General features: G+C 46.1%; 1 protein-coding gene across 1 annotated transcript; it reads left to right on the plus strand.

Annotated features, from left to right (window-relative positions):
• Positions 1 to 47: 47 nt before the first annotated feature.
• CD79B (CD79b molecule) lies at positions 48 to 25,761 on the plus strand. Its single transcript, XM_090044273.1, has 6 exons — positions 48 to 191; positions 7,115 to 7,156; positions 14,166 to 14,477; positions 15,517 to 15,635; positions 17,990 to 18,031; positions 21,535 to 25,761. The coding sequence occupies exons 1-6, from the start codon at positions 125 to 127 to the stop codon at positions 21,631 to 21,633; spliced, it is 681 nt and encodes a 226-aa protein (XP_089900399.1). The 5' UTR covers positions 48 to 124; the 3' UTR covers positions 21,634 to 25,761.
• The last annotated feature ends 1,454 nt before the right edge of the window (positions 25,762 to 27,215 follow it).

The following is a 27,215-nucleotide window of genomic DNA, read 5'->3' on the forward strand; positions in this document are numbered from 1 at the left end:
CTTGCATAGCAAAAGCTTTGCCATTTTTAGTCTGCAGAAGAGGCCAAGCGGAGCGTTTGCAACGTTTTTGCAGAAGCAACACAAGGGCTAGAGATTTGATGTTTTTCTGCTGTCTGCAGTAACTATGGCTACTTTGTGCAAGAGGCTCCTGGTACCACATGCACAGCTCTGGATTATAGTCCTGACTGCAGGTAGGTTTATCCTATCATCCTTAAATTAATGGGGTTTTGGCTTCTTCCAGTCATAGTTAAATGAATGTAAGTGGGGATTCTTGATAAATGTGAACTCTAAACTAAAATATCTCTAAATGCCCCTGGTCCTGGGTGGGCATGTTAAAAAATTAACACCCAACTCAGTGATGCCTAAGCTTTGTTGCTTGGTGTCCTTCCATTTTCCAAATCTTTCTCCATCTGCTTGCACAAAGCAAATATATTTTTGTCACAACAGGACCCAAATGTCACAGCAGAGGCACTCAGCCTCGGGCTTGCACACCATTGTGTAGCCTGAGGGAGAGAAAGCAAGAGGCTGTTTTGTGCTCCTGGTGAGGAGGGAGGGAGGGGACGTTCTAGCTCTTCATCTACCCAGAGCAGAGTCCTTATTTTTGGTGCTAGACAGAGGCATAACTAACAATTTCAGTGCCCTGGGAAGAGATGCTGTTGAGCACCAAAAAGCATGGAAGTGGGGTTGGTGCTGGCACCCCACTAAATTGGCACCCAGGGCAGGTGCCCCTTTCATCCCACCCTAGTTATGCTGCTGATATTGGACATTACTTCTCAACCACAAAAACAAATGAAAGAGCAGAAAAGTCACGCAGGAGACAGGACTCCAGACTTAGAGCTTAGAGACCTGGTTTTGGTTTCAATCCCCTGAGGTAGCTGCAGGTTCTTATGTGATCTGGGGTAAGTGTATCATCTACGTGGCAGAACAGAGGTATGTGGCTGTAGTGTGTGCTAGCCTACCTGTACTAACTGAGTAGCTGGGGTGGGTCAATAACATGAAGACATGGTAGCTTGGGTATTAGCATGTGCCAGCAACCAGGAAACAGACTCTCCAGGGACCTCGGGGGTATATTCTGGTTGCTAGCACATGCTAACACCCACAGTACTGCTACCCACAGTAGCCCAATTCAGCTCAGGTACTGCCCCAGCTGGTGCTACAAAGACATCTACCTTTTGCTGGGGAGATGTGCCCTTGGCTGTAGTGTGTCTCACATCCCTGTCTGTACAGGAGAGAAGACAGCACAGCTCTACCCAGGATGGATGTTAGTCTGAAGATTGTGAGATGCTCTGTTACTCAATACCAGAGGCCAGATAAACGATCCACTCTCAGTGTTTCTTAGGGACATTGCTCCAGCAGGCCATTAAGACTTTGATCATTCATACACTTGGAGTCCCTCTAGGGCTTTGCTGGGCAGCTGGGGAGTCCAGTAGGTGTTTTTTTTCCCTGGTAATCAACCATCTTTCCTGTGTCAAGGACAAGGGAGCTGGATGCAAGGCAGCAGCTCAGATCGTGAGATCTAATAGTCCCTCCTGGCTTGGCAATCCATGAGTGCTGGTCCTAACATGAACAGTGGTCCAAATGAAAGTTCCAAGGCCAGATGTTTCACATCAGACAAGCAGAATCCTGGAAGTGAAGTCCTTGCAGGGGCTATTCGCACAAGTGGAAAGGACCCCATAGTATTTTAATGTGTGGCCTTCCTGATGGGTCTTTATCACATGCTGTGGTGGAACAAAAGGATGTACAGCAGGTCCTGTAGCAAAAGAGAGATCTGTCTAATGGTCAACTGACCTGATGAATGTTGCCCATTCTTTGGTTTGCACAATGAATTCTTCTCACATTTCCTAATTACTTGTTATTGCCTCCAAACAGCTTAATGATGGTTAGGCTGCTGGTATGCTAAGATCCTCTGCTTGTCACTGTGACAATAACGTCTCATTGTTTCCCTTTGCTCCTTCATTTGCGTGTGGTGATCTGTTGTCTTGGGCTTAGCTTGGAAGCCATTTGGAGCAGGGGCCATCTTTTTATTTTGTATATGTACAGTAATGAGTATGATGGGGTTCTGGTCCATGATTGGGACTCCTTGGTGGTGGTGTATAATATATACAGGGAATAATAAGGATAAGTTTGTGTTAATTGGTTTACAATTGGCGGCTCTTGGCTCTTGTCCCCAGAATGAATACAGCCCATGAGTCATCCACCAATAGTTTATCCGGCCCGTAGGGCCACTAAAAAAGTTAGAAAATTAATATTTATCTGCCCCTGGCTGCCTGTCATGCGGCCCTCAATGGCTTGCCAAACTCAGTAAGCAGCTCTCCACCCGAAATAATTGCCCACACTGGTCTAGTTGATCACCTTGGTCATGGGGTTTGGGTTATGCTTCCTGAACAAGTCAGCATAGCTGTTACAAAGTTGGGGATGATGACATCAAATCCATTGGTCTTTGTTTCTTATGATGGAGAATGAGAGGAAATCTGTGTGATTAGGAGCAATGGCAGCAGTCAGGGAATGCTAATGTCATTGAAAATGTTTCCTTGAAGGCCTTGCCTGAGAAATCTCAACCAGAAAAGCTGGGTTCTGCTGTACTGAACTCTCACAATTTCATCACAACTCTCCCCACATATGGTATTTCTTCTCAAGGCTCCAACCCATGGAATCCAGTGATTATATGAGAATTTCCACTTTCATTTCTAAAAGACCCTAAGGTTCTTGCCCTTAAGGTTGTGGGGGAAAGTTTGAAAATATGACCAAAGGGCTCTGAGCCCAGAAGGCAGCTTGTACATTTAGAAAAAAACAACCCCAAACCACAAAACAAAATAAAACAATATATGATTCATTCAGTTCTTCCCAAGAAAAAAGAAGAAAGGACAAGTGGCAGATGTTAGTTGCATTGCTTAATGCACGTCTAGAAGGTGCTCAGCTCTATCTCAGATAGATATGAGGTAAGAACCTGCAAAGAAGAAAGAATTCTGCTCCAGATTAATACTGTTTTGTTACAAAGCACATTTCAAGTGTTTCAAGAAGTCTTATTTCATATTGGAACAGATGCACAGAAGGGCTACCATGGTGGTCTAAGGAGCAGAGAGATTTTTTTAGGAGAGGAGAAATGAGTTTGTATTGATTAGCCTAGCAAAGCAAAGGCTGAGAGGTGGTTTGATTGCCCTCCAGTAAGATATTAAGAAGGGGAAGGAGGGAGAAAGAAAAAAACAAACCAAGGAGAGAAAGGGGCTCTTTAAGTTAAAGGACAATGTTGGCACAAGAACAAATGAGGATAAACTGGCTATGAATCAACTAAGGCTGGGAATGAAAAGAAGGCTCTTCTTCACCAGAGCACAGAGGTCTTTGAACACCTTTGCTTTTGAAGTGATTGAAGCAAGACAAGATAATCATTTTTTTAACAAGGAGCTTGATTAGGTTTAGGATATGGTTGTCTGCAAGAAGAGTATATATGTGATGATCATACAGCAGGGAAGTGAGAAATTTTCTTCAAAATTGGCATTTATTAAAGGTGCAGCATCTGAATATCATCATCAAAACAGCAGAAGTGATTGCAGGTATACATGTTGCTATTATTTCAGAACAATGAATCATGTAGAGGACAAGGCAGTACACACAGCAAATTTTGATGCAAGTGAGAAAAAAGAGGGTAACAAGCTAGCAAATTGTCCATAATGTAAAATCTACTCTGTATGGCATCTGTGCATAATCAGTAGAGCTCATTGCTGTCTGAACTCATTTCAGTGGAAAACAGAAAGTGTGTATCTGCATGTAATAATGTAGATGGACTACATGCACCCCTCTATTATTTTTTTTCCCATTCAATTCCGTCTATTCCAGAAGGGTTTCATTTTTTTTCCTGGTCCCCTCTTCCACTTGCTACATAGATCCAATATGTTTTATATATAAACATGTCTAGGGCTAATAACCACGTTCTCTGGCTTTGTACTCTTAAGCCTGAGTAACAAAGAACTGATTTTAGTCCTCACATTATGATTTTCAAAAGCCACAGAGTTCAAGAAGCATCTTTATTATTACAGTTTTGTTGTACTTTCCCCCTCATGCTTGCCAATTCAAATCTATGAAAGTATCTGAGCCTCTTATGGTGTTCCATGACACTGGAAACCCCTGATGTTCTGCAACGTTGTATACACACAGAGCAATCCATCCTTGCTTGCCTATCTCAGACACATGTCTGAAATAGCAGGAGGTTTAGCTCACACAGCAGCAGGCAGAAATAACAGTCACAATTATGGGACCTCTGCATGATGCCAGGAGATATCCCATGTAAGGAATGGACAGCTTGACTCAGTGACCCAGGAGATCCCTGCCAATCCTATGTTCAAATAATCACAAAGAACCTTTTGCTCTTACAAATTTTTGTAAACCAGGAATAGTGAGGGCATGGCCATGGAGTATTAATACTTGGTTGCCACTTTGCAGATTAGCACACACCTTTACACTGTGTCCAAGTCTCCCCCACCATTTTAGATTCATTTTCATAGAAATATGAAAAGATTGCTGTGCACTGGAGCACTTCAGTAATCAGAGCAAAACTTCCTGCCCATCTGCACCATTGAGGAAGTGGGTGCAACAACCACAATGTGGCAGTGGAGACTTTGGCTTTGGAATGACTGGTTCAAGTTGCAGGACACAGAGGCAGAGGTCTGCCTGCCCACAGCTCAGCAACTTTGGCCCAGAACCTGATAGGTATTTAGATTTCTCAGTCCCACAACTCCAAAATACCTTCAGGGAGTCAGACTTTCGGGATAGGAGTCCTAGTTAAAATCCCAAATAATGGGCCTTGTTTCAAATCCCATGTCAACCCTGGCCATTGAGTTTAGTTATCTTTGAGTCATTTATACAACCCCTACTGTTCTGTGCTGCAAATAGGTCATATTACTCAAAATGCAGTGGGAGAAGCAGTAACAAGCCTACTTGGCCAACACAAATAGCAGTGACTGAGGAACTGGGTGGCCTGGACAGTGGTTACCCATCCCTAAGGTAAGTAGTCTCACCAGCAGCAGAGCACCACATGCTTCTCTGGCCTTTGTTACACATTGCACTCTAAGCTTTTCCAGTGTTGATCAATGTCAGTGTTAGCTTGAGTTTAAAGCAGTCATATATTCAGGCTAAAAACCTTCTCTGACTGTCCCCAACCTGCATAGTTGTGACTTGCCACTGGAGGGCTGGTGAGCCAAGACAAGCTTCTATCCCTGGTTTAGGTGGGGATGGGTTGAAGAGATGGGTTGGCACTGGGTGGAGCATGAAGCTGGAAGGGGGAGAGTACAATGATGAGGACTGGGTCCTGAACTGGGAGGTAGAGAGGCAATGGCTGGGAATGGCAGCTGAGGGCTGAGTGGTGAAATGAAGGAAGTCAGCCACTAAAGTCACTAAAGGGTAAAATAAAAAGTAAAAGGAACAGAATTTAAAAAGAAATGGAGAGTAAGTAAATTAAAGAAAGTCTCATATTTAAATAAATTGGGATTGGGAAACTACAGTTTATGGGGACACTGCCCTTGTCCTGGGAGGGAAGCCTCAGCTCAAAGGAACCCCAGTCTGGCCCCCTATCTTGCTCCCCCTTTCACTGCCCCTAGCCCTCCATCCTGGACTGGTCTGTGCCCGTGAAAGCTGCCAAGCCAGGTCACATCCCCAGGGGTGGGAGCAGGAGCTGTCTTGGTGCCCGTTCTACCTCCCCGGGCAGCAGAGTCCAGGGTGTGAAAGTTTGTCCACACAGAACAGGAGGGTTGCGGAGAGGACCACTGCATCCCACGATGCTGGAGGATGCAACTTGAGTGGCTTATCTCTGAGGAGTGGGCACACATTTTGGAACACAAGCAGGGTAACACAGATCAGAAATAAACCTCCCCTGAAACAGTGTAACTTTAAGATGCATAAGGGGTGCATAAATCTAGTTTACACGTCTTAGTGTGTGGACAATCCAGGGGTTAAGAGCTCCCTGAAACACCTAAAATTAATGTGTAACAAGGCCCACTCTTTGGTCCAGTGAATATTTGCTTCTGCTATAAAACAGCTTCAGCAGAAGGGACTGATAGGAACCCTCACCCCACCCTACCTTACTGCAGAATAGCCTATAGCAGGAGGAGGCAATGTTTTTTGGATGGAATGCTGCAAAAACCACAATGTCTATCTTGGAAGGTGCCAGAGTGCTGACATACCAGACCCTGGAGCGGCTGTTTGCAGCCTCTCAGCTGCAGCCTGCCCACGGAGCCGCGTCTGCTTGCAGCAAGGCTTGCAGCCTTCCAGCCGCCTGCTGGGAGCAGCTTGGGCTCCATGGGCTGGCTGCAGATGCTTAGAGCCCAGGCTGGCAGTGGTGTGTTGAGCAAAATCGCTTTGCATGCCATGCTTGGCATGTGTGCCAGGGGTTGCTTACCCCTGGCCTATTGCCTAGTGAACAGGGCCCTCTCCCTAAGAGGTAGGAGCTGTGCGTGTAGATTCCGCCAGGGCACTAAACATGTGTCTCCTTCTCAATAAGTGCTCTTACCACTAGGATTTTTTATGCAAGCAATGGAGGCACAAAAGCCTCTTCCTACATTTTGTGTAGTGCTCAGTCCATTAACCCTGTGCTGAGAATGCCTTTGATCTAGCCCCACACCCTGCAGGAAAGATAGAGGCATGTCTAGTGTGTAGGTCCTAAGGAGACAGGTATGAGCTAAGCACCCAGCTATATGGCTCTGTAAAGGCTTAGACAGTTCTGGGTATGCCCAGAATCAGACATTTAACTATCTTTGCTGGAAAAACCTTAGACGTGTCAAGCAACTGTGCAAGGGTTTTGAAGATCTAAAATACAGATATAGCACCGCAACACTTTTCTGCATCTAGCTCAAAGTGAGTTGCCCAAGGTCAACCAGGGAGCTGTACTCAAGGGGCATTTATATACAAGCTGTTGCCAATGTGAGGAGAGCTGGGACAGGTAAGACCCTCTCTCCCCACTGACTCTCCAGTGGTTGGCATTCTGGTCAGAGCACTGCAGCAGCTCACTATGCCTTTGGGTCTTGTTATGCCTTCATTTAGACTGGTATATAAGGTAACTTTCTAAGATTGTTCTGAGGAACACGTTTTGAGCATTTTTTTCACTTTTTCTTCTCCTGTGTTGCAGGTGTGATCTCAGCCACAAAAACAAGAAGCGAGCAGAACATAGGTCAGTAATGTGAACCTTCCCCTTTGTAGCTCTTGGGCTATCCCCAAAAGACTTCCCAGAAAGCTCTTCGTTTTTCCTTCACTCCCAACAGACAGGGGTAAAATTCAATGGGTGCATCTACACGGTCACTTTACTGCAGAGCTGACTAATTAGCTCTACAGTAAAGCATAGCCATCTATACATGTACCCATATTAGGGTGCAGTAAATTATCTCCACTGTAGGATAGTAATGTCTGTGACAAGTACTATCCTACAGCAGAGTAGCTGTAGCCAAAACACATGGAGACGGTGACTGGAATTGGCTGGGTCACCAGGGTGCTACAGTGCAGGAGCTGCTTGCCGGCTAGCCTCACACCAAAGTACCCTAGTGCCCCAGCCAGCCCTGCCACAGCACACTGAGCTGGGGCAGAGCAACCCCAGGCTGGCAGGCTGACCCTCTGGACCCTCTGCCAGCCAGAGCTGCTCTGCCCTAGCTCGACATCCTGCTGTCTCTGATACACATGTAAACTCTATGCCTGGAAGCAATAAACTCCAGTGCAAGCTGTACCAGTTTGCTACATGCTAATTGCACATGTAGATGCATCCAGTGACTGACAATGAAGATCTTCTGAGGAGGTTGTTCAGCTGATGGCTCCAACAGCTGAGCTCCCAGCTTGTGGGATCCAGAGGGCCTGCCTTTTGCAGTCTACAAGTCTAAACAGGTGGAATAAGCAATGAAAATAATAAGTTTAAAACATCCATCATTAGTCCAAGCATGCTATATGTAAAGCACCCCCAGAGATCTTTCCATAGAACATAATTGTTCTGGTTCCTTGCCACTGCTTGTCTCATTGCTGTTATAGCAAACTAGCGACTTAATTCTTCAGTCTGCTTATTGCTTAAATTATTGCAAAAATGTATAACCACAAACTCCATCCCTTCTCTGTTAGCAGTTCATGCTCACTATCTTCCCTTCAAAATAGTCTACAACAAGGCAAAAGTAGTACCCAGTCTCAGCAGAATTTTCCTATTTTCCTTTAAATTTCAGTCCAGTCTGAGTAGTGTTGAAGTGATGTAGCCAAGATGGTCCAGGAAATATGTGAGAGGCAAGAATTTTTCTGGTTAATACTTTTTATTGGGCCAACTACATAGCACAGAATGTATTTGTGTATAAAAAAGCTTTTGTTCATAGAGTGAAGTTACACGTGACACTTAGACCATACTAAATCTGTGAAACGTTAAGCCATTTTAAAATTAGAATGGGCTGCAGGCAGTCATACATTAAGGGTTAATACCATTTTTTGCCTGAACACCTCTGACTTGCCATTAGAGGGCTGATGAACAGAAGCCAGGATACCTGGGCTCTGTCCCGGCTCTGGGGGTGGGAAGAGGCCAGGAGCAGTGCATCCTGGGATGTTGGGGAGCTGCAAATTGCTCATTTTATCTTTGCAGAGCAGACTAAAGTTACCCTAAGGTGAGATCAGTAGCACAACCAACAGTTAACCCTCATCTGAAATGGTGTAACTTTGAGATGGTCAGAGGGTACTTAGCATGAGTTAACGAGCTTTAGCATGTAGATGCTCACCTTCTAAGTGCCCTTAGTATGGCAATGTGTAGGGGGCGCACACGGGTGCACATGCACCCCCTGAGATTGGCGGTGCATCCCCTGATAGATGCACTGTCGATGCTGCTGGCAGTGCCTACAGGAAATCACCACTCGCCACCCCACCCCCACCCCGTCAACACTGCCGGCGGTGTGCGGGTGGCTGCCAACCACCGGTAGGTGCTCACCAGCCCTGCTCCCCACCCCTACTGCCGCCACTGCCACTACTGCCGCTGCCACCTGTGAGCGATCTCCATACCTCCCCCCAGCCTCAACACTACCATCAACACCGCCACAACAAAGACATAACATCCCTAATCTGCCATAGGCAAAACAGAGGAACTATGGCAGTCAATGTTCTACTTCTATACAAGGCTGTCAATATATGCTCAAGAGATCCCAGGTAGAAGTCCGTGCCACCTGCTACAGAGGAAGGCAAAAACCCCTGCAGTTTATACCAATCTGACCATGGGATAAAATTTCTTCCTGACCAGTCAATATAGCAATCAGTCTGACATGAATGGAGGGGCCAGGAACCACTGGCTTTGGTTCCATCAGAAACATTGGCACACCTCTGTCAAAATCCCCAGACTTGGCTGTGGCCAACACCCAGTGCCTCTGAGGGAAGCTTAAAAATGCCCTAATGCATGTAGCAGAAAGCGTGGAAAGATTCAACCAGAAAAGCCCAGAAGCATGGGAAATACCCATAGTAGAATGTAGGCATAGCTATGGCTAGCTCATCCCTATCCAATGGCTGTCCAACCTCTTCTTGAACGCCTCCAGTGATGGAGAATCCACATCTTCCCCAGGCGTCTATTCAACTGCCTCACTATTCTAACAGTGAAGAAGTTTTTCCAGATAAGCAATCTAAACATACTTTGCTGCAACTTCAACCCATTGTGCCACATTCTCTCTGCAGCAAGGAAGAAAAGGTGCTTTCCCTCTTCTTTATGGCAGCTCTTCAAGTATTTGAAGACTGCTATAATGTCCCCTCCTAAGCACCTTTTCTGCAACCTGAACGTGCCTAGTCCTTCCACCTCTCCTCATATGACTTGTTTTCCAAGTCCTTTATCATAAGCACACAAGTCTTTTTCGTAGCCAATCTTTAGTTTGTCCTGCCTCGGAGTTTCTGTTCTGTAAATTGGGGTTGAGACCCTCCTGTCTCCCAGAAGGGCCATGAGCTAACATCCACTAACAACCATGAGGTACTCAGATCCTGTAACACTGGCCTGGGTAATATGTCTGGATGTAAAGGAGCAAAATACCTGCTTTGAGGTGATTTGTGTCTTTTTTAAGAACTAAAGGACTATATTGTTTTTTCTTCCGTGATATGCAGTACGTAGCACAATGGTCCTGGCCTGTTACTGAAACTCCCAGGAGATACTGCAGTACAAATAAATAATAAAACAAAGAGTGATACAACCAAGATCAATATACATACAAATATTATCCCTAAATAATAAGAGGGGGTGGGACAGGGCAGGACGGCCATCATGGGGCCTCTGGGGAAGTCCAGATCAGGCCCAGTGGAGCTTCCTGAGCATTGAGGAGTGACATAACACAGTCGGTTGCCTGCCCAGTCTTGGGGGGCACCAGATCGCTGACTGGAAGGGGTCCCCCAGCGGCTGATCACCAGCCTAGGTCGGGGGGGTGGCCAGTGGCTGATCACCAAGCCAGTGGCGAAACCAGAAGTGCACTTCCAGTTTTGCGGCTGGTGCTTCCAGGGGGTGCACCCTCTACATGTCCACCCACGTGCACCCCCTATGCATTGCCAATGGACACAGGGGAGCATTGGTCCATCAGGATCAGGTCCCTCCAAAGCTTCCAGGGTGGCAGGAGACAGCAGATGCAGCTAGGCAAAAGTACTAGCCACACTTAATACTGGCTAGGTGGCTCAACAGCCACAAGCAAAGGGTAATTATAAATGGATCTAAGTCAGAAAGGCAGGTTTCAAGTGCAGCACCACAGGGGCCTGTCCTGGGCCCAGTGCTGTTCATTGTGTTTATTAATGATGTGGAGGCTGGCATTGAAAGATACTTGAACAAATCTGCAGACAACACGAAACTGCGAAGGAGTATGAACAACTTGAAGGACAGGAATGCAATTCGGAAGTATCATGACAGATTGGAAAGCTAGGCTGGAGCTAACAGGATGAAATCCAATGCTGACAAATGCAAGGTGCTATCCCTTAGGAGGAAAAATCAAAATTCAAATACAAAATGAGTGACACTTGGCTGGATGGCAACACTACAAAAAGGGATCTGGGAGTCCTGGTAAATTACAGACTCAATGCAAGTCCAGAAGTGGGTGACAATAATGATAAAGGATTTGGAAGGCAAGTTGTAAGAGGAGAGGTTGAAGGAAATAGGCAAATTCAGCTTGCAGAAAAGGTGCTTTACCGGGGTTATGATAGCAGTCTTCAAAACTTGAAGGACTGCCATAAAGAACAGGGAAAACACCTTTATTCCCTTGGTGCAGAGAGTAGGATGCAGACCAATGGTTTAAAGTTGCAGCAAAGTATGCTTAGATTGGATATCAGGAATATCTTCTTCACTATTAGAAGGCTGCCTAGAAAAGTTGTAGAATCTCCATCATTGGAGGTGTTCAACATGAGATTGGACAGGCATTGGTCAGGGATGATACAGCCATAGATCTCCCTTTGTTTTACTATGGGAATCTCCCATGTTTCTGGGCTTACCAGTTACCACATGGGGCTGAGCATTTTTTCCCCTTCCTCCTGCTGTATGTGTCAGGGTTTTTTTAATCCTTCCTCTGAGTGAGCATGACCCTCTCAAGTGTACTTTAGCAACCTTTGCGGCACCCTGATGTTAATTGTGACTGTCCCCCTGCTCTACCTGTGACAGATTAGGGTGTTATGCCTTGTGCTGTGTCCAGTGTGACTGTGTAGTTTTGCTAAGAGGTTAGACAATGGAGTTATACAAGATGGTTTGGATAGGGATGATGCTGTCTCAGGCAAGTGGTTCAACAAGATGACCTCTGGAAGTCCCTTCCAGCCCTACTTTTCTGTGTTTCCTCTCCTCTGGTACACTAACTTATAAATAACAAATGCTGTAGTCGAAATCAGCCTGGAAACTTGTCAACAAGTGGCAACACAAAGCTCAGGAAGCAAAACATGCCAAAAGAAGGTAAATTGTGAAAAAAAGACCTGAGCAAGTGATGGGTCATTTATGAGTCACTGTAAGTGAAGATGTCATGGTTTGGATTCTAGAGAGCAGTATTTTCCACCAACTTTAGAAAAGGAACTTTAAAGTAGATCAGCACCCCTAACTGCAATGAGACAGCACATACTGAGGCACTGAGCTGTAATTAATCAAGATAAATTTAACTGTAGTGCTATATGCATAACAGTCTTTAAAGGTTTATGCGTTATTCTGTTATTAATGTCATGTGATATGTCATGGAAGCTATTACTGGAGGTTTTTCCCCTCTAATGTAAGCTGCTTAGAGTCACTAATCTAGATACTGAACTGTCTTTCTTTTCCCAGTCGTCTGTGGTTTTATAATTCCTTTTTTTAATTAGGAAAAAGAGAAATAACATGGGAAAAGAAAAAAATTCAGTAGCCAAATTTGCAGCTCTAAACATTTTGCATTAAAAAGATGTAGGTATAAAAAGTTACTCATGATTTTGTGAAGCAACTAAATCAAATTCTACTATAAGGAATTATTCCATAAAATTATAATGTCAATACTCAAGAAGCAAGGATTTTTGTGGATGATATCTTGCATATTTCCTGAACCATCATAGCTACAACATCGCTTCAGCACTACAAATGTTAAGTGAGTAACTTGGTAAGTTAGTATTTAATTATTAATCTCTTAAAAGTTGTTTCAGGTTAAGCATAGAACACATATTTTACCACTTCAAAGAAATATTATGACTAGTTTTCAGTAATTACATCTAGGGCAAACAAAAATTTTCCCTTGAAACTGTTTTTCATGGAAAAATTGGGTTCTCCTCTAAACAAACAGTTTCACAGAAAGTCCCTGCATTCCACAAGCAGTTATGTTTTTCATCAAGAGGCTGAAAACCCATTCTTTTCTATAGCACAGGTTCCCCAACCAAACCACTAGCTTGTGGTGCATCAGGACCAAGGATTACCTTGATGCACTGCCCCCTTTGACAGGGGAGAGCATACTGCATCATGGGACCTGTAGTCCAACCAAGGAGCCCAAACTATAGAAGTGGATAGGAGCATAAAGCATCTGAACTGTGATTCCAGTGAAGTTTTGTGGTTTTGCCTGAAAGAGTTTGAATTGTTTCAGTTTCTGCCCCCAAAATTTCCAAATGGAAAAAAAAGGGAGTTTCAACAAATGTTATGACAAGCACATTATTTTTCTGCTATGATATTCAAACCTATCAGGTAAAGAAACAAAGAAAATGTGAAAACTTTAGGCAGAAAGTGAAGCCCTGATTCTGAACAAACATTCAAACATGCTTATAGCAAAAGTGTCCATTGAACGCAATGGAGCCAAGTCCAGCAAGTGTGTGTTTGTTGGATTTGGGTCCAAGTCTTCTGGAGAATATCCTATTTAAAAAAAAAGTGCTGCCTAAAGGTCACCTTGCTGCAGAATATTGCATGGAATAATTGTGGAAGAAAGTACGATCCATGGCTATTAGAATATTTGCTACCCATTAAGGGTGGTGTTTCATGCTCAGAGCTCTGTGCAATAATAAAGGGACTCCGCTTGGATTATAAGACCTTGGATCTCATGCTTGCAGCCATGAGACACAGTAGGTTCTTGAAGCTATTATGAAACTCTCCACGGCCATGGAGTTCCTGATGTCACCCTCCAAATCATCCCCACTACATCTCATGTTTCAACCTGCAAGAACCTGCCGGTTGTTACAGGCAGAAGGATGCTAACAGCCTTTAAAGATTAGCTTTTTTATCCTCTTTTTGTGGGTCACATCCCTCTACTGCTCCTCTTGAGATCTGTTTCCAGTGTGCCTGACAGTGGCTGCTGGAGATACCATGGGAGTGGTTTCACCACTGCATTTCCAGGCTTGGAGCAGGCAAGTGTATGCAGGTAGACACAGCATGCTCAGAGGCATCCCTCTCAGGACATAATGACATTGCCATATCGACACACCCTAAGGTTCTAATTTCCACCAGTATTGAGGACCATTTGTACATGTCCTGTGCTCAATTTGTGTCCAGCAAAATTACAGCTGAAACAAAGCCCCTTCTGGATATGTACATATTTTTTTGGTCCTTCATTTTGTAGTGATACACATTTTGGCAGTTGGTCAGCAATTGCCAGATCTTGACCAGAAAGCACATGGAAACAATAACCAAGTTAAACTTCCTCTTACTTCAAGACCCCCTGGGGAAGTACTTGAAGGCCTACAAATATCCATTTTTCTCATTTCCCTCCCAACCCTGGACTGTTCTTACTTCCTCTTAGATACATCCTGCTCAAGATTTCAGCAATACCCTCGCTATGTGGCTGCCAAAAAGAACACCAAAGTTCACTTCATCTGCCATCACCAAAATGGTAGCAACATCCGGTGGTACAAAATGAGTGAGCAAGATGGTATCCCCCAGATGGTCAAAAGTGCTTTGCCAAAGATTGAAGTGGTTTTAAAAGATACAGCTTCGGAGATGACCATCAATAAAATCCAATATGAAGACAATGGCATTTACCTGTGTGAAAATGCAAGCCTTGTGGGGTCTCCGGAACTGAAACACAGATGTGGGAGTGAACTCAAAGTAATAGGTGAGCTGCAATATCTATCTATCTATCTAGTCATAGAGATTTTTAATTTTTAAAAAAATATTTTCTGTTCAGACCCTGGAGGCTGGGATTTTCAAAAGGATTTTGGCATCCTGTTCCAATGCACTCCCTTTCAGATCTTTTGCCAATCCAACTATAACCATCTGCATGAATAAGTCAGCAGCCATAATACCAGGAGGGAAATAAGTGTGCAAAACAATAGCAAATGAGCCCTTTCCATTAACAGTGGTTGCAGATCTGTCAGGGTATGTCGTGTCAGGCTGAATTTGAATTTGGTAACAAATTACACTCTCTCTGATCATGTTTAGTGATGGCACCTCATGCCATTGACACTGATGAAGTTGCCTTAGGAGCATTGAGTTCTGTTTGTAAAAGGACCCATTCTCTGGCTGGTTTCTAAATTATTTCAGATCTCACTTACTTCTGTCAGACCCCATCCAGGATATGTCCCACTACAACCTTTGAGTATGTGACTCAATGCCAGAATCCTTAGGTGAGGGGCTTTTGCCTGTACTCAACAGGAAGTTATCCCAGAGGACTGAAGATCCTGTTCCAGCTTTAAAATCTGGGGATTAGCCTGAACTTATAAGGCTGTGCACTGGAAATAAATTATCCAAACATTTGGGCAGGAGCAATGTCTTCCTGGTTTTATGCCATGACCAGTGCAATGAGGCTGATCATGAATGAGGCAGTCATATTATTAATATGAAATTATGATCATACTGTATTTCCAGAAGGGATGTGGAAAAATAACCTCATTGACACAAGGTAAAGTATTAGAAATTCTGATAACTTGCTTTGCAGGTAGGACTTACACAACCATCATGAACATATGTGCTACAGGCTTGACTCACACAGGGCATTCAGTCTGTAGTTATCACGTCTACTGGTATCCTCTTAGGCCCTCAAACCTGTTTAATCACAAGACTCCAGCCACCCCATATTTATTCACCACCTGTCAGTGAGAATCACCCTGCAAAGGGTTAACAGTGTCCCATTTTTTATTTTTCCATACTTACAGGATTCAGTACCATTGAACAAGTCCAGAACCGAAACACACTGAAAGATGCCATCATCATGATCCAGTCCATTCTCCTGGTCATCTTCGTGAGCGTCCCCATGCTCCTGTGTTTGGACAAAGTAAGTAGTGGACAGCTCCCACTAGCAATCCTGGAAAGGGAAATGGTGAAGGAAGCCCAGTGAGCTCAGACACCTTTGGGCGTCTTGACAGGTGGAGTCAGCCCATCCCCCAGGCCTGTCTCAGCAATATTTGGCGACCTCCATGTCTGCCCTTAGCTCCATGCCGGGTGAGCGCACTCAGAATGAGGACAGGAATCCTTGATTTCTTGAGGAACAAGGACTCCAGCTCTGATGGTGGGGAGGGAATTCTGGGAGGGAGGGAGGGATACCTAGCTATGCCAGAAGAGGCTCACTTTCCACTGTTTCTCTTCAGTGGATGATTTTTTTCCCTCGCCAAGAGCTCTTTCTGAGAACTCAGGCACCTGAATGAGGTTAGGGCCAGAGTATATCCAAGAGATGGAAAAGGGAGAGACCACTGTCCTTCACTGCTTCTCGAGTGGTTGGGTTATACTGAATATCGTCTTGAAGTCTTACAAACAGGATCCAGGAAGAGTAGCAAGGATTGCCCTTAGGGCTGTGCAAATCTTCGGGTGCTGATTCGATTTGGAGGAGATTTGGCCGGATTTGGTGGCTGAATCTCTGAATCCGAATCTAATCAGGGGATTAATAAAAAGGTCTGAATTTATTCAAAGCTCTCCAAATCGATTCGGAAAAGATTTGGAGAGCTTCGGCAATTCAGGCAGTCCCTGCCCAGTGCAGCAGGGAGCAGGACCCGGACTCTGAGCTGGTAAGTAGGGGATGGGGTAGAGGAGGCTGGAGGAGGGGGGATGGGACCATGGGGGCCTCCTGCCAGGCCCCACCCCCTGCCTGCTTCCCCAGCCCCCCATGGCTGCCCTGCCCATCCCAGCCCCTGGTGCTTTAAAGAAAAGCCCCACTCACCAGGTGCTGCTGCGTGGGGGGGGTGATGCCTGCTGCCCCCCACTGCCTCACGCTGTGTGGGGGGCTCTACATGAGCCTCCTTTCTCCTCCCCCCACTCCCTCAGCCCCACAATTGCTGCCCCACCTGCTCCAGCCCTTTAAGAAAAAAAACCTGAACCACCCCGCAACTCACCAGCTCCTGCAGCAGCCTCTGGGCTTCAGGGGGCTCATACAGACCCCCCATATGGCAGGGGGCAGTGGGGACCGTGGGGCTCACCGCTTACCAACAGGAACTGGTGAGTGCAAAGGGGTTGGGTTTTTTTTTCTTAAAGGGCCGAAGCTGGGGCAGCCATGGGGGGCTGGGACAGGGGAGGGGAGACCGGGGGCCTCATGCAGAGCCCCCCATGCAGCGTGGGGTGGGGGGGCAGCAGGGATGGCCCCCCGGCTGGCAGGAACCAGTGAGTCGGGGGGGGCGGTTTTCCAAAGTGCCAGGAGCTGGGGTAGCTGAGGCAGCCATTGCCGGGCTGGGAGAGCAGGCAGGGGATGGAGCCTGTGTGATTCAGAGATATGGCTGATTTGGCAGCAGCCGACTCTCCAAATCAGATTCAGCTGAATCAGTTCGGGACAGTGATTCGAGTCACCAAATCAAATCACTGTCCCCCAAATCAGCTGAATCCGAAGCGGATACTAGCTGCTTTGCACAGGCCTAGTTGCCCTGCAAAAGCCTGTTGGCTTTTTATGGCTGGTGGGCAAAACAGGCCAGGGTGTGGCCTGGCCTGGACTTAGTCATGTGCAGTCCTTGCTCAGAGAAAGAAAATCATCTTCTTGGCTCATCTGAGGAATAAAGCATTGAGACTGTTGAAATGAGAAGCTGTGGAAGCACGTGGAATTCCTCCGAAAGCTGTGGGGTCCACGTTCTGGCAGAGCAGGGGGTTTGGCAGAGCAGAGGGTTGTCCTCCCTCTGCACTAGGAATGGCAGGCCACCCGTATCTTCTGGTTTGTCCTCAGAGGACTGGAGTGTGGGAGGATGAGCAGGAGTCTGTGCTGATGGTATATATGATGGATCCATGTCTGCAATTGGTCATACTGTCAGAGCTCTCCATTGGAGTCACTGGTACAAATATGAGTGCAACCAGGTCTCCTGTGACACAGCTTTTTGCCATTGTTGGGGCTGAAAACTCTTTGGTTTATGCAAAACATGCTATGGTATTTTAGCCAGAGATAGTTAATGCAAAGGATTCCAGGTATAAATCTCAGGCCATCACAACAGGAGGTGCCCTGGTCGTAAAAACACAACTGTGGTACGTGTGTCAAGTATGTCTTTTCTTAGAGAGACCAGCTGCCAGAGAGCCCTTCTGGCACCATTGCACAGTACTGACAATGCTCAAGTTTAGACCCACTCAGCATACCCTGACAGGAAGCACTCAGGCAAGACTCCACAGTTCAGTCACCTGGAATATTATTGAACTTACCCTGTGTCTCCCCATTCCCCCTAGGGTGACGGCAAGGACAATTCTGATGAAGACCATACCTATGAGGTAAGTCTGGTGTGGACAGGCAAAATGTTTATACCATTTTTAATAAACTTGTGGACAAGCAATGTGCAGTCCTCGACCAGTATAATGGCATCCAACCAGTAGCAAATTTACTCTAGAATGTATCAGATTTAAATCCCTATTAGTATAATAGATCATTATAGGACAGCAATGCTGAACCTTTTGGTCCCACAGGCCAGAAGAATGGTGCAGGGCCAGTCTGCAGGCTGAATTGGGCCTTCAGGCCTGGCACCATTCCTTTCCAACCCCCATATACTGGGATTGGGTCTTGGGGGCCTGGCAACACCCCCTCCCATACCCCCTGCACTGGGATTGTGTCTTGGGGGCCCAGTGCCACCCCCTCCCACCCACGTGCACCAAGATTGGGTTCTGGGGTCCAGTGCCACCCTCTCCCAGCCCCCACCACTGCGATTGGGCCCTGGGCCTTAGTGCCATGCCCACCCAGCCCTTTATGCTGGAATCAGGTGCCCAATGCAGGGCCTTTATGCCATAAGTCTGGAAGTTTGGCAGCAGTACTGCCTGCTGCCAAGTTTCTGGACCCATGAGAAGTCCCACAAGCCAGATGACACAGAACCGTGGGCCAGGGGCTGAACACCCCAGTGTTAAATATATTAATACAGCTTTTGTCTATCTAGATTCCTTTCTAGGTTGGACAGTTAGTTGAAGAGAATCCTAGAGAGTTTATGGCTCCCTCAGGAGGCAGCTGCTCTGGCTTCCCTTCTGGCCATGGCTGCTATGAGATAATGGGAAGAAAATAGGCATGCAGTAATAGTTAGAATTAATGATAGTTAATGTAATGTAGTGGGGCTATCGTCAAAGCAGTAAATAGGTGTGAAGCAGGGGTGGGCAAAATACGGCCAAAGGGCCAGATCTGGCCCACCAGCTGATTGTATCCAGCCCAGAGGTCACCAGCCACAAAGTTATAGGATCTGGCATGTAGGGAGCTGGCAGTTCTGGCTGCTGTGTTGTGCCAGGCAGGTGGGTAGACACATCCTGGCCCCATCCACAGCTTATACCTGCTCCTGCCTCATATGCCAGAAGCAGCGTCAGGTACAGGCTGGCATCAGCTGTGGATGCTGCCTGCAGGTTCCCGCCAGGGATCTGGGCCACTGGCTAAGACAGCAGCAGATGCGCTGATGCAGCAGTATCACCTGCAGACGCCCTGATTGTGGTAGGCCAGTAGGGGGCGCTTCTGCACTGAGCCCCACCCTACTGTGCACAACCACCTACCAAGCTCCGAGTGGCTCTCCTGGGGCACCTACAACTGGCTGACCCCCTTCCTGGAGCACACCCACAAGCCTGGGATAGCTGCCTCCACCACTCAGGGTCTGGTCATTGCCCAGGCCCTATGCCCCCTAGGGTGCACCGGCCTTGTAGATCTTGAGGGTGCTTGACCCCCTGCTAGATCTTGGGGTGCTTCCTTTAACCTGAACCACAGAAAGTAGCCTCCCTTAGTCAGCCGAGCCAAGGGAATGAAAAGGCATGCCTATTCCCTCTCAAACATGTACCACAAAGCTTTTTATAGCAGATAGCTTTATTGGGTAGAGAGGATAGGCCAGATGTTGTTTTATGCCGACCAACCAATTTAAAAAGTATCACGCCTTAACTGGGACTCAAACCACTGACCGCCCCCCCCAGGTCATGAGGCCATAGTTTAAAACAATAGAAATTAAGTGATTCATATCACATATGCCATAACCCAGAGCAACCAGATTGACAGACAGGTCAAGACAAAGAAAAGGAAAAAAATCCTAAAAGCTGGAGGCTGGAAAAGGATTCTTCCACACCGATCCCCAGCAGGAACCAGCTGCCTGCATCTACAGCTGAGCCCACCTGGTGCTGCTTCTGGTGCATGGGCCAGGAGCTGGTGTAAGCTGCAGGGCTGTGCTAAAGGTGCAGGATGGTTGCAGGAGCAAGGGAGAGGAAGGGGAGAAGGGGGAGACAGAAAAACAGAGAGTGGCGGTCTTGCCCATGATGAGCAGCAGCAGCCAGTGCTGGGTGCTAGGCAAAAGCAGGGCCAGGCAATGGGCATGCTTGCCACTTCTGGCTGCAGTTGCCTGTAGCCCATGCCAGGGCTTCCCTACAGCTCTTCCCCCTGCTGCCACCCCATGGGCCTGGAGCAGTCTGAAGATGGTGTGGGGCAGCAGCAGCAAGGAGGAGCCACAGGGCAGCTGTGGCACAGGCTCTGAGCAGCTTCAGCTGGAAGGGCCCCAGAAGTGGTGAGCACACCTGCTGTTTGGTTCTGCTTTTGCCTGGAGCCCAGCACCAGCCACTGCCACTCAGTATGGGCAAGATCACCATTCTCTGTCTCCCCCTTTCCCCCCTTCCTCCTCCTGTCCCTTGCCCCTCCCAACCAATCCATACCTACAGCACAGCCCTGCAGCTTACACCAGCTCCCAGGCTGTGCACCAGAAGCAGTGCCTGGTGGGCACTGGCATCATCTGCGGATGCGGGTGGCAGCTTTCCCCTGTGGATCAGAGCATCTTTCTGAGCCCCACCTTGGGATAGAAGAGTGGACTGAAGGCTGACCTTGCTGAAGCTGCCACCTGCACCCATGCCAAATCCAACCTTCCCCCTCCCCCACAGCCCCACCCCACATAGGGAAGTTTAGTAAGCTGTTGGGAGAGGGGTGCTGACCTGGCTCACAACAGCTGCCCAAAACTCCCTATGTGGCCCATGGGCCCAAATAATTGCCCACCCCTGGTATAAAGGGAGCATTTGTTTGGGTGTCTTTGTTTTATGTTGTGAGATTTTGCTAGCGGTAAAATATTGAGTTGTTAACACATCCTTTTTCTAACTGTTAGCTAACTCTTGCAGTTGAATAGTTGCTAATAAAACCAGGCAAAACTCAGAGAATTCAGCAGTGGGCACATCTACAGGTTCATTAATGTAATGTCTTTATTATGGTGCATTAAGTTTAGTACCTGTAATTACAGATACTACCTTAATGCACCATAATCAGCACTACCGCACATTAGCACCAGTTTACGCTTTAGTAATACACAGTAGAATTAGGATACTGTGCTTGAGCATCTTGTGTAGATGTACCCAATGTGACTCAAATTCTCTTCCCAGCCCAGGTGATACTTCCAGTCTCTTAGGATGTCAGAATCCCCTAGCTCGCCATCTACCCATAGAGTCTTTCAGGATGTGCAAGTGAGAAAAAAAATGCATGTTTTGAAGTCACAAAGGAGCAAAATCTATTTTAGCCCCTTCTAAATAGGGATGCTAGGCTAGTTGATGAGCTTTGAGGGAAGGTGCCTCAAGTCCCTGCAGTGCAGATGCCAGCCTCAGTTTCAGACCCTGCTTTGGTAAACGACCTCTTGCTGAACAGCTTCACACTGATTCCCAGATTCTGCCCTGGACTTACCATGTGGCTGAGGATGTCCTGAAGATAAGGGAAGGTGAACAGGCATATCTCAGAGCAGAATCCCACCCATAGAAATGTTCCCTACTGTGTCTCAGTCTTACTCTTCTTTGCGCAGGGCTTGGAAATTGAACAAACAGCCACCTACGAGGATATTGCACCTTTTCGGGATGTCAAAGCCAAATGGACAGTTGGAGAGCATCCGTGCCAGGAGTGAGGGCGTCTGCATACAGGTGACTTGCATATACTAGCAGCAAAGCTTCTCATACCTGCAGTGCCCGTGAGCTTCCCACTGATGCCTAAAGGGGCAGGATTCCCAGGCCCCTGCTGTGGGCTCTGACTGTTACAGACTTGTATGTTCCAGGGCAAGATCATGAACTGACAAGATGACGGGACGTTGAAAACAGCCCCCAATCCTCCCATGGGCACAGCAGTCTCCTGTAACCATTAGCAGAGCTTGATTTAGTCTTGGTGCTGTATATTTGGTGCTTGCTTTACTGGATCCATATCCATGTCTGGACTGTAGCATCCAGTTTTTCGGGGATTTTTTTGCCCCCTTGGTGCATTTGCAGATATTAGTAGCAAACTGCTACCAGCTGGTAAGAACACTGACTTAACCTCAGCATGAATATCCAGGTGCTTGGACCCCTACAGACCCCTTGCATGTTTAAAGCAACAAATGTTCCAGTCTGCTGTGATAAATAGCTTTTTCTCCTGATGCCCTGTAATATGGACAGGAGCAGGCAGGTTTGTAGATCCAAACATATCCCAAATGGCCAAACTGTGATCTTTTTCCTCAGGCCAAACAGATCCTCACACCATGTGTGAACCCAATGACGTCATCAGGAATAAGAGCGTAAGGGTAATAGTGAGGGCTGGTAACCCCATCTAGCCCAGAGGCAGGAAAGACTAGATGTTTTTCTAAAAAGTGCTGCAGTTCACACAGGCCTGAATTCAAGGATGTTGGATGGCCTGTATTGTCCAGTAGAGGACCACAGTGATCCCACCTGGTCTGTGATCTCTGAATCTATTAAAAAGGATGTAAATTGTAGGTTCAACTGGTTTTACAAATTTTAATAAAGAACATTAATAAATCAGCATTCTGTTATTCCCATTAAATGCCCAGAAATCAGACTGGCTCCTTCCTGTGACAGCCCCAGGCATGTTTTGCTAATATATTTAAGGGCTTCAGCTGCAATTGTAACTAGAGTAGCTTGTACATGTTCTACAATAAGAAGCATCAAGATCATTTAATATCAGCTAACCCACTGGAAGAGCATTTCTGTGAACCAAAGTATGGAGTGTTAGCTCAGTGCTAATGACACGTCCCCTTAATGTCAGTTAAAACCTATTGCAACAACATTTCAGGGCTCACCTTATGGTTTTTGCTGCACAGCTCATCCACTTCAAGATGAAATATCTGAGCTCTCTCAAAATGTGTTTGAGCAGCAGTGCCCAGGCTGAATTCTGCCAACCAGCAGCCATACACTCTTAGCACATACTGGTGATCTGCATGGAGCCAAGCCAGCTCTTCTTTCACTGGGAAGAGCTAAGAAGCCTGAAAAAGCATATCCTCATCACTGATTTGTATTATTAGAGATAACAGAAGCCCCCATTGTGAACAGTCCCAGCCACAAAGAACCCATAAGGTGGGGCACAACAGATAAACATAGCAACTGAATTGGATGGCGGAAAGTATCAGGTACAGTGACAGACAACCCTTTGCTAGTCACCTACCAAGCCATAGGTTGCCAACTTACTGTGGGCCGTGCAGGAGAAGTGGGGAGGATCCTGAAGGGGACCGGGCCAGTGGCTAGGGGGATTCCTTCAAAGTTGTTTCAGACACAAAGCAACAGCACAGAGGAGAGTGAGAAAGCACCCATGGAGCAGCAAAAAAATGACTGACTGAGCTTAGTGGGGTTCGAAAGAAGATGGAGCTAGAGTGTTCTCAGTTGTGGCAGATGACAGAACAAGGAGCAATGGGCTCAAGTTGCAGCAAGGGAAGTTTAGGTTAGATATTAGGAAGAGTTTTCTCACTGGGAGGGTAGTAAAACATTGGAACAGGTTACCCAGGGAGGTGGTGGAAGCTCCATCCATGGAGGTTTTCAAGACCCGGCTAAACAAATATTTGGCTGAGATGATCTATTTGAGGATGGTTGTGCTTTGAGCAGGGGTTTGGACTAGATGACCTCCTGAGGTCCCTTCAACCCTAACTTGCTGTGATTCTTTGACATACCCAAAGCAAAGCGGTGGTAAAGGCCTGGAACAGAGTTCTAACTGTGGATGAGAAAGGGTAAATCCCAGGGATGTGCTGCAAGAAAACCCAGTAGGGCTTGGATATGGCCTGGGTGTTTGGCTTGGTAGCACCCCGATTCATTTTCCTACCAGCAGCAGCGGGATTTGCCCAAACAGAATACATTCTTGGAGAGCTAAAAATACAAGGGGCTGGCTAGTGGGAGACTCATTCTTCATGGGACAGAAGGAAGATAGACACTCCATTCGTGCTCTGCTAATATGGCCTTTTGTGTAAACAATTGCTGTGGGGCTACTACAGAGATGATATGCAACTGCGAACAGGAGAGGAGAGATCCAGGAGGTGTGGCCCACGTTGTGCCAGGTTTGAAAACCCCTGCCTTGCAGCATTGATAGAAAAATTGCTTTCATACTGGTAAGTGAGTGCATCCTCAGCTTTCTTTGTTACTGGTACAAAACATGTGATAAATTAGCATGATATGAAATGACTGAACCATGGGGTCTGTTCCATAACCACAGCAGGTAAATCTCCCTCAGCAATGAAAGGATTCTGGATCTGATCACATACACATGTTGCTCTCTTTGGCTTACCTAATACACCTCAAGCACAAATTGTGTTGCTGACTCAGTATCTTGTTTCTGAATGGGACTTCTGACACATGGGTGGCTGGTGTCTTGTTTGGGGTGGGGAGTTGTTGTTTTTTCTTGTTTTGCTTCTTGGGTTTTTTGGTGGGTGTTGGGGGAGGAGGGGAACAAATTTTATATCAGGATAGCAATAACAATAGGAAAACAGCCTGTAATTGTTCCTATGCATGATCTATCAGTAGATGCATGAACAATAGCAATTCCTAAGCCCACTCCCTCAGATGGGAACTTCACAGGGAATACTCTGCCCTTGTTTATATCGCCATATGGACTTTCAGATAAAACTGTTTGGGCAAAGCAGCAGCCCATGAAACAACTGTAGAATAATTGGCAAATAGGTGGTTCAGTAAAGACCAGAAAGGCTGTACACTCATTGCTCCTGACCCTGCCAGCTGGAACCTGAATGCAGAGCACTGCTGAGATTCAAGACCCAACAGCACCCACTTCCACTACATTTATCTTTAGGCTTCCTTAGGGCAGGGAGTGGTGATTTGGCCACATGTCTCTCTTATACTTTGTGGGGTTTGCCACTAAAAACCTAATCCTGGCCCCTTTGCTCAGCTGGGATCTCAAAGCTAGACATTTGAGAACCAGGCAGAAAAAATGGCTGTAATAGCGCCACAGTTCACACACACGGCTGGGCAGGTGTAAGCAGGCCTGTATTATTGATGAATGCCATTTTGTTTATTGAGGAGAGCCCACCCCAGGTCTAGTATAAGCAAGTAACAGGGCACCAAGGGATACCTGCTAACCTTACAATTGCAGTGCATCATTAGGGTCTTCTTGAAAGTGAATCACATCATTGCTCCAGCTTGTGTGATACCTGAAAGTTGATTAATTCTTATTTATTGGTAGGTCTTTTGGATGGAAATTGGATGGAAACGAATGGGAATTCAATTACAAATGCACAAGAAAACAGCATTTTAAAACTGATTTTTTTTTGTTAAGTAACAGTACCTTCAAAATATTGGAAATATAAGGAAAAAGTTTAACCAAATATGTTTTGCATTTAAAACTCATTTATTTAGCAATACAGCTCTAATATATAGTCAGATAATTGAGTTGATGGTTTCCAGTTATAGCCTTCGTATCTTAGAGCTTGTAGGTCTCAAACTTTCAAAACTAGTCTCTATTTATAGATTGGAGGGGGAAAAAACAAACTTTCTTGCTTTTTTCAGCTTCCATTTTGTTTCTTAATGTTCTATGAACTAGTAAGTGAACAGAATTAACTGCAGAAGAAGCTACAAATATCAAATACAGTTGTAACACTTTAGCCTAGTTCTCTAAAGTTTTGACAGCAAATGTGTCTTTATGCTGTTAATGTGTTTAACTTCCATTACTGTATGTGACTAGATTGTAACAAGTCTCAGCCTAAGAATTGTTTTGTTATAATTTTAAATACCATTAGGTTCCTTATGTAAGAAAATGTATTCATTTAAATAAAAAATGTGATCTACACACTCTTTATATTTTTTTTAAATGGTTGATTTTTATCCGCCTGGACCCTGACAAGGAAATTAGGCATCAGTTGTCTGCAAAGTCCCATGGGTTTGGTGCCTGACTCCCATAGACCTTATCAATTCACCGAAGTTTCACTGGTGTAACAGAACCATTGCAGATGCAGACATAGGTGGGAGATGACTGGGGCTGCTCCAGCCCAGGGATGCTCCAGCCTAGTTCAATGTGCTGCAAGCTGTGCACTGAAGCACTCTCGTGCCCCAGCCAGCCCCATCAGCATCTACACATGTGTTGCTGTGCACTGAATAACACTGCCACAGGATTGTACTTGTATTTACAAGTACAAACCTACGGCAACATTTATTAGTTTACTGTGACCTAATAGGGCAATAGATGCAGAGACTTTACTGTGGAGCTTATTAGGCAGCTTGGCTGTAAATGTCCTGTGTGGACATGCTTAGTAGGTGCATGTATGTGTGCAATTCTTTCAAACAAATAAACTCCAGAGCAGTTTGAGCCAAAATAAATTAGTCTCGGGCACAGCATCTACACGTGCAGCCAGGACAGCAGCAATTTGAGCCAGGGTGAATCAGTTTATGCCAGGGCCTCTCTTGAACTCCTCTGCCATGGGCTCCATCCAGGTGGCAGCATAAAGCAGTGGAGAGGCTGGCTGAGGCATGAGGGTACTGAAAGTACAGAGCTGTTGGGTAGACAGGAGTCTGACCCCCTGCTGGCTGGGCTGACCAGGCACAATTTATCCCCACTGTAAGTGTCCACATGTGTGTTTAATCGCAGTTAATTACTCTGCTGTAAGATAGTGCTCTCCCAAACAGTACTGTCTTATGGGAGTGTTAATTAGTTTATTGCAGCTTAATAATGCCGCACATGTAGACGGTGACACTGTACTTCGCAGTTAATTAGTCTACTCTGCAGTAAAGAGCACATGTAGATGTGGCCAGCCAGTAACAGAATGACAACCTTAACTGAAACTGGGTGCTCTTAATCTGATATATGGGTGTCTACATTTGGAGCTTTAATTGTGTTAATAGAATTGATTTACCCACGTTCAAACTGCACAACAACCAGTCCTTAGCACTTAAATGATATTGCTACCATGGAGGTAATAATGTGCGGCTTACTGGGCCAGATTCTGATGATGTGGAAGGTTCTTAACACCACAATTCAGCCTTCAAAGTACAGTAATGAGCATGCCCTTTGCTGTTCATCCTCTTGATTCTTTAATATCACATCCAGGTGCATTCCCTCTTGCTTTGTCTGTGTTGCCTATTTAGGCTGGAAGCTACTGGGGACAGAGACTGTCTCTTTGTGGGTGCATGGCACATCGAGTACTGACTAAATGAGGGTCTCCTAGTAACTTTTGTAATGCAAATACACTACTAATAAATACCAACAAAGTCTGGGACCCCTAGTCAGAGACTCAGA

This window comes from Crocodylus siamensis, chromosome 4, assembly GCF_052110815.1.
Source record: "Crocodylus siamensis isolate JL-2025a chromosome 4, ASM5211081v1, whole genome shotgun sequence".
Taxonomy (NCBI): domain Eukaryota; kingdom Metazoa; phylum Chordata; order Crocodylia; family Crocodylidae; genus Crocodylus; species Crocodylus siamensis.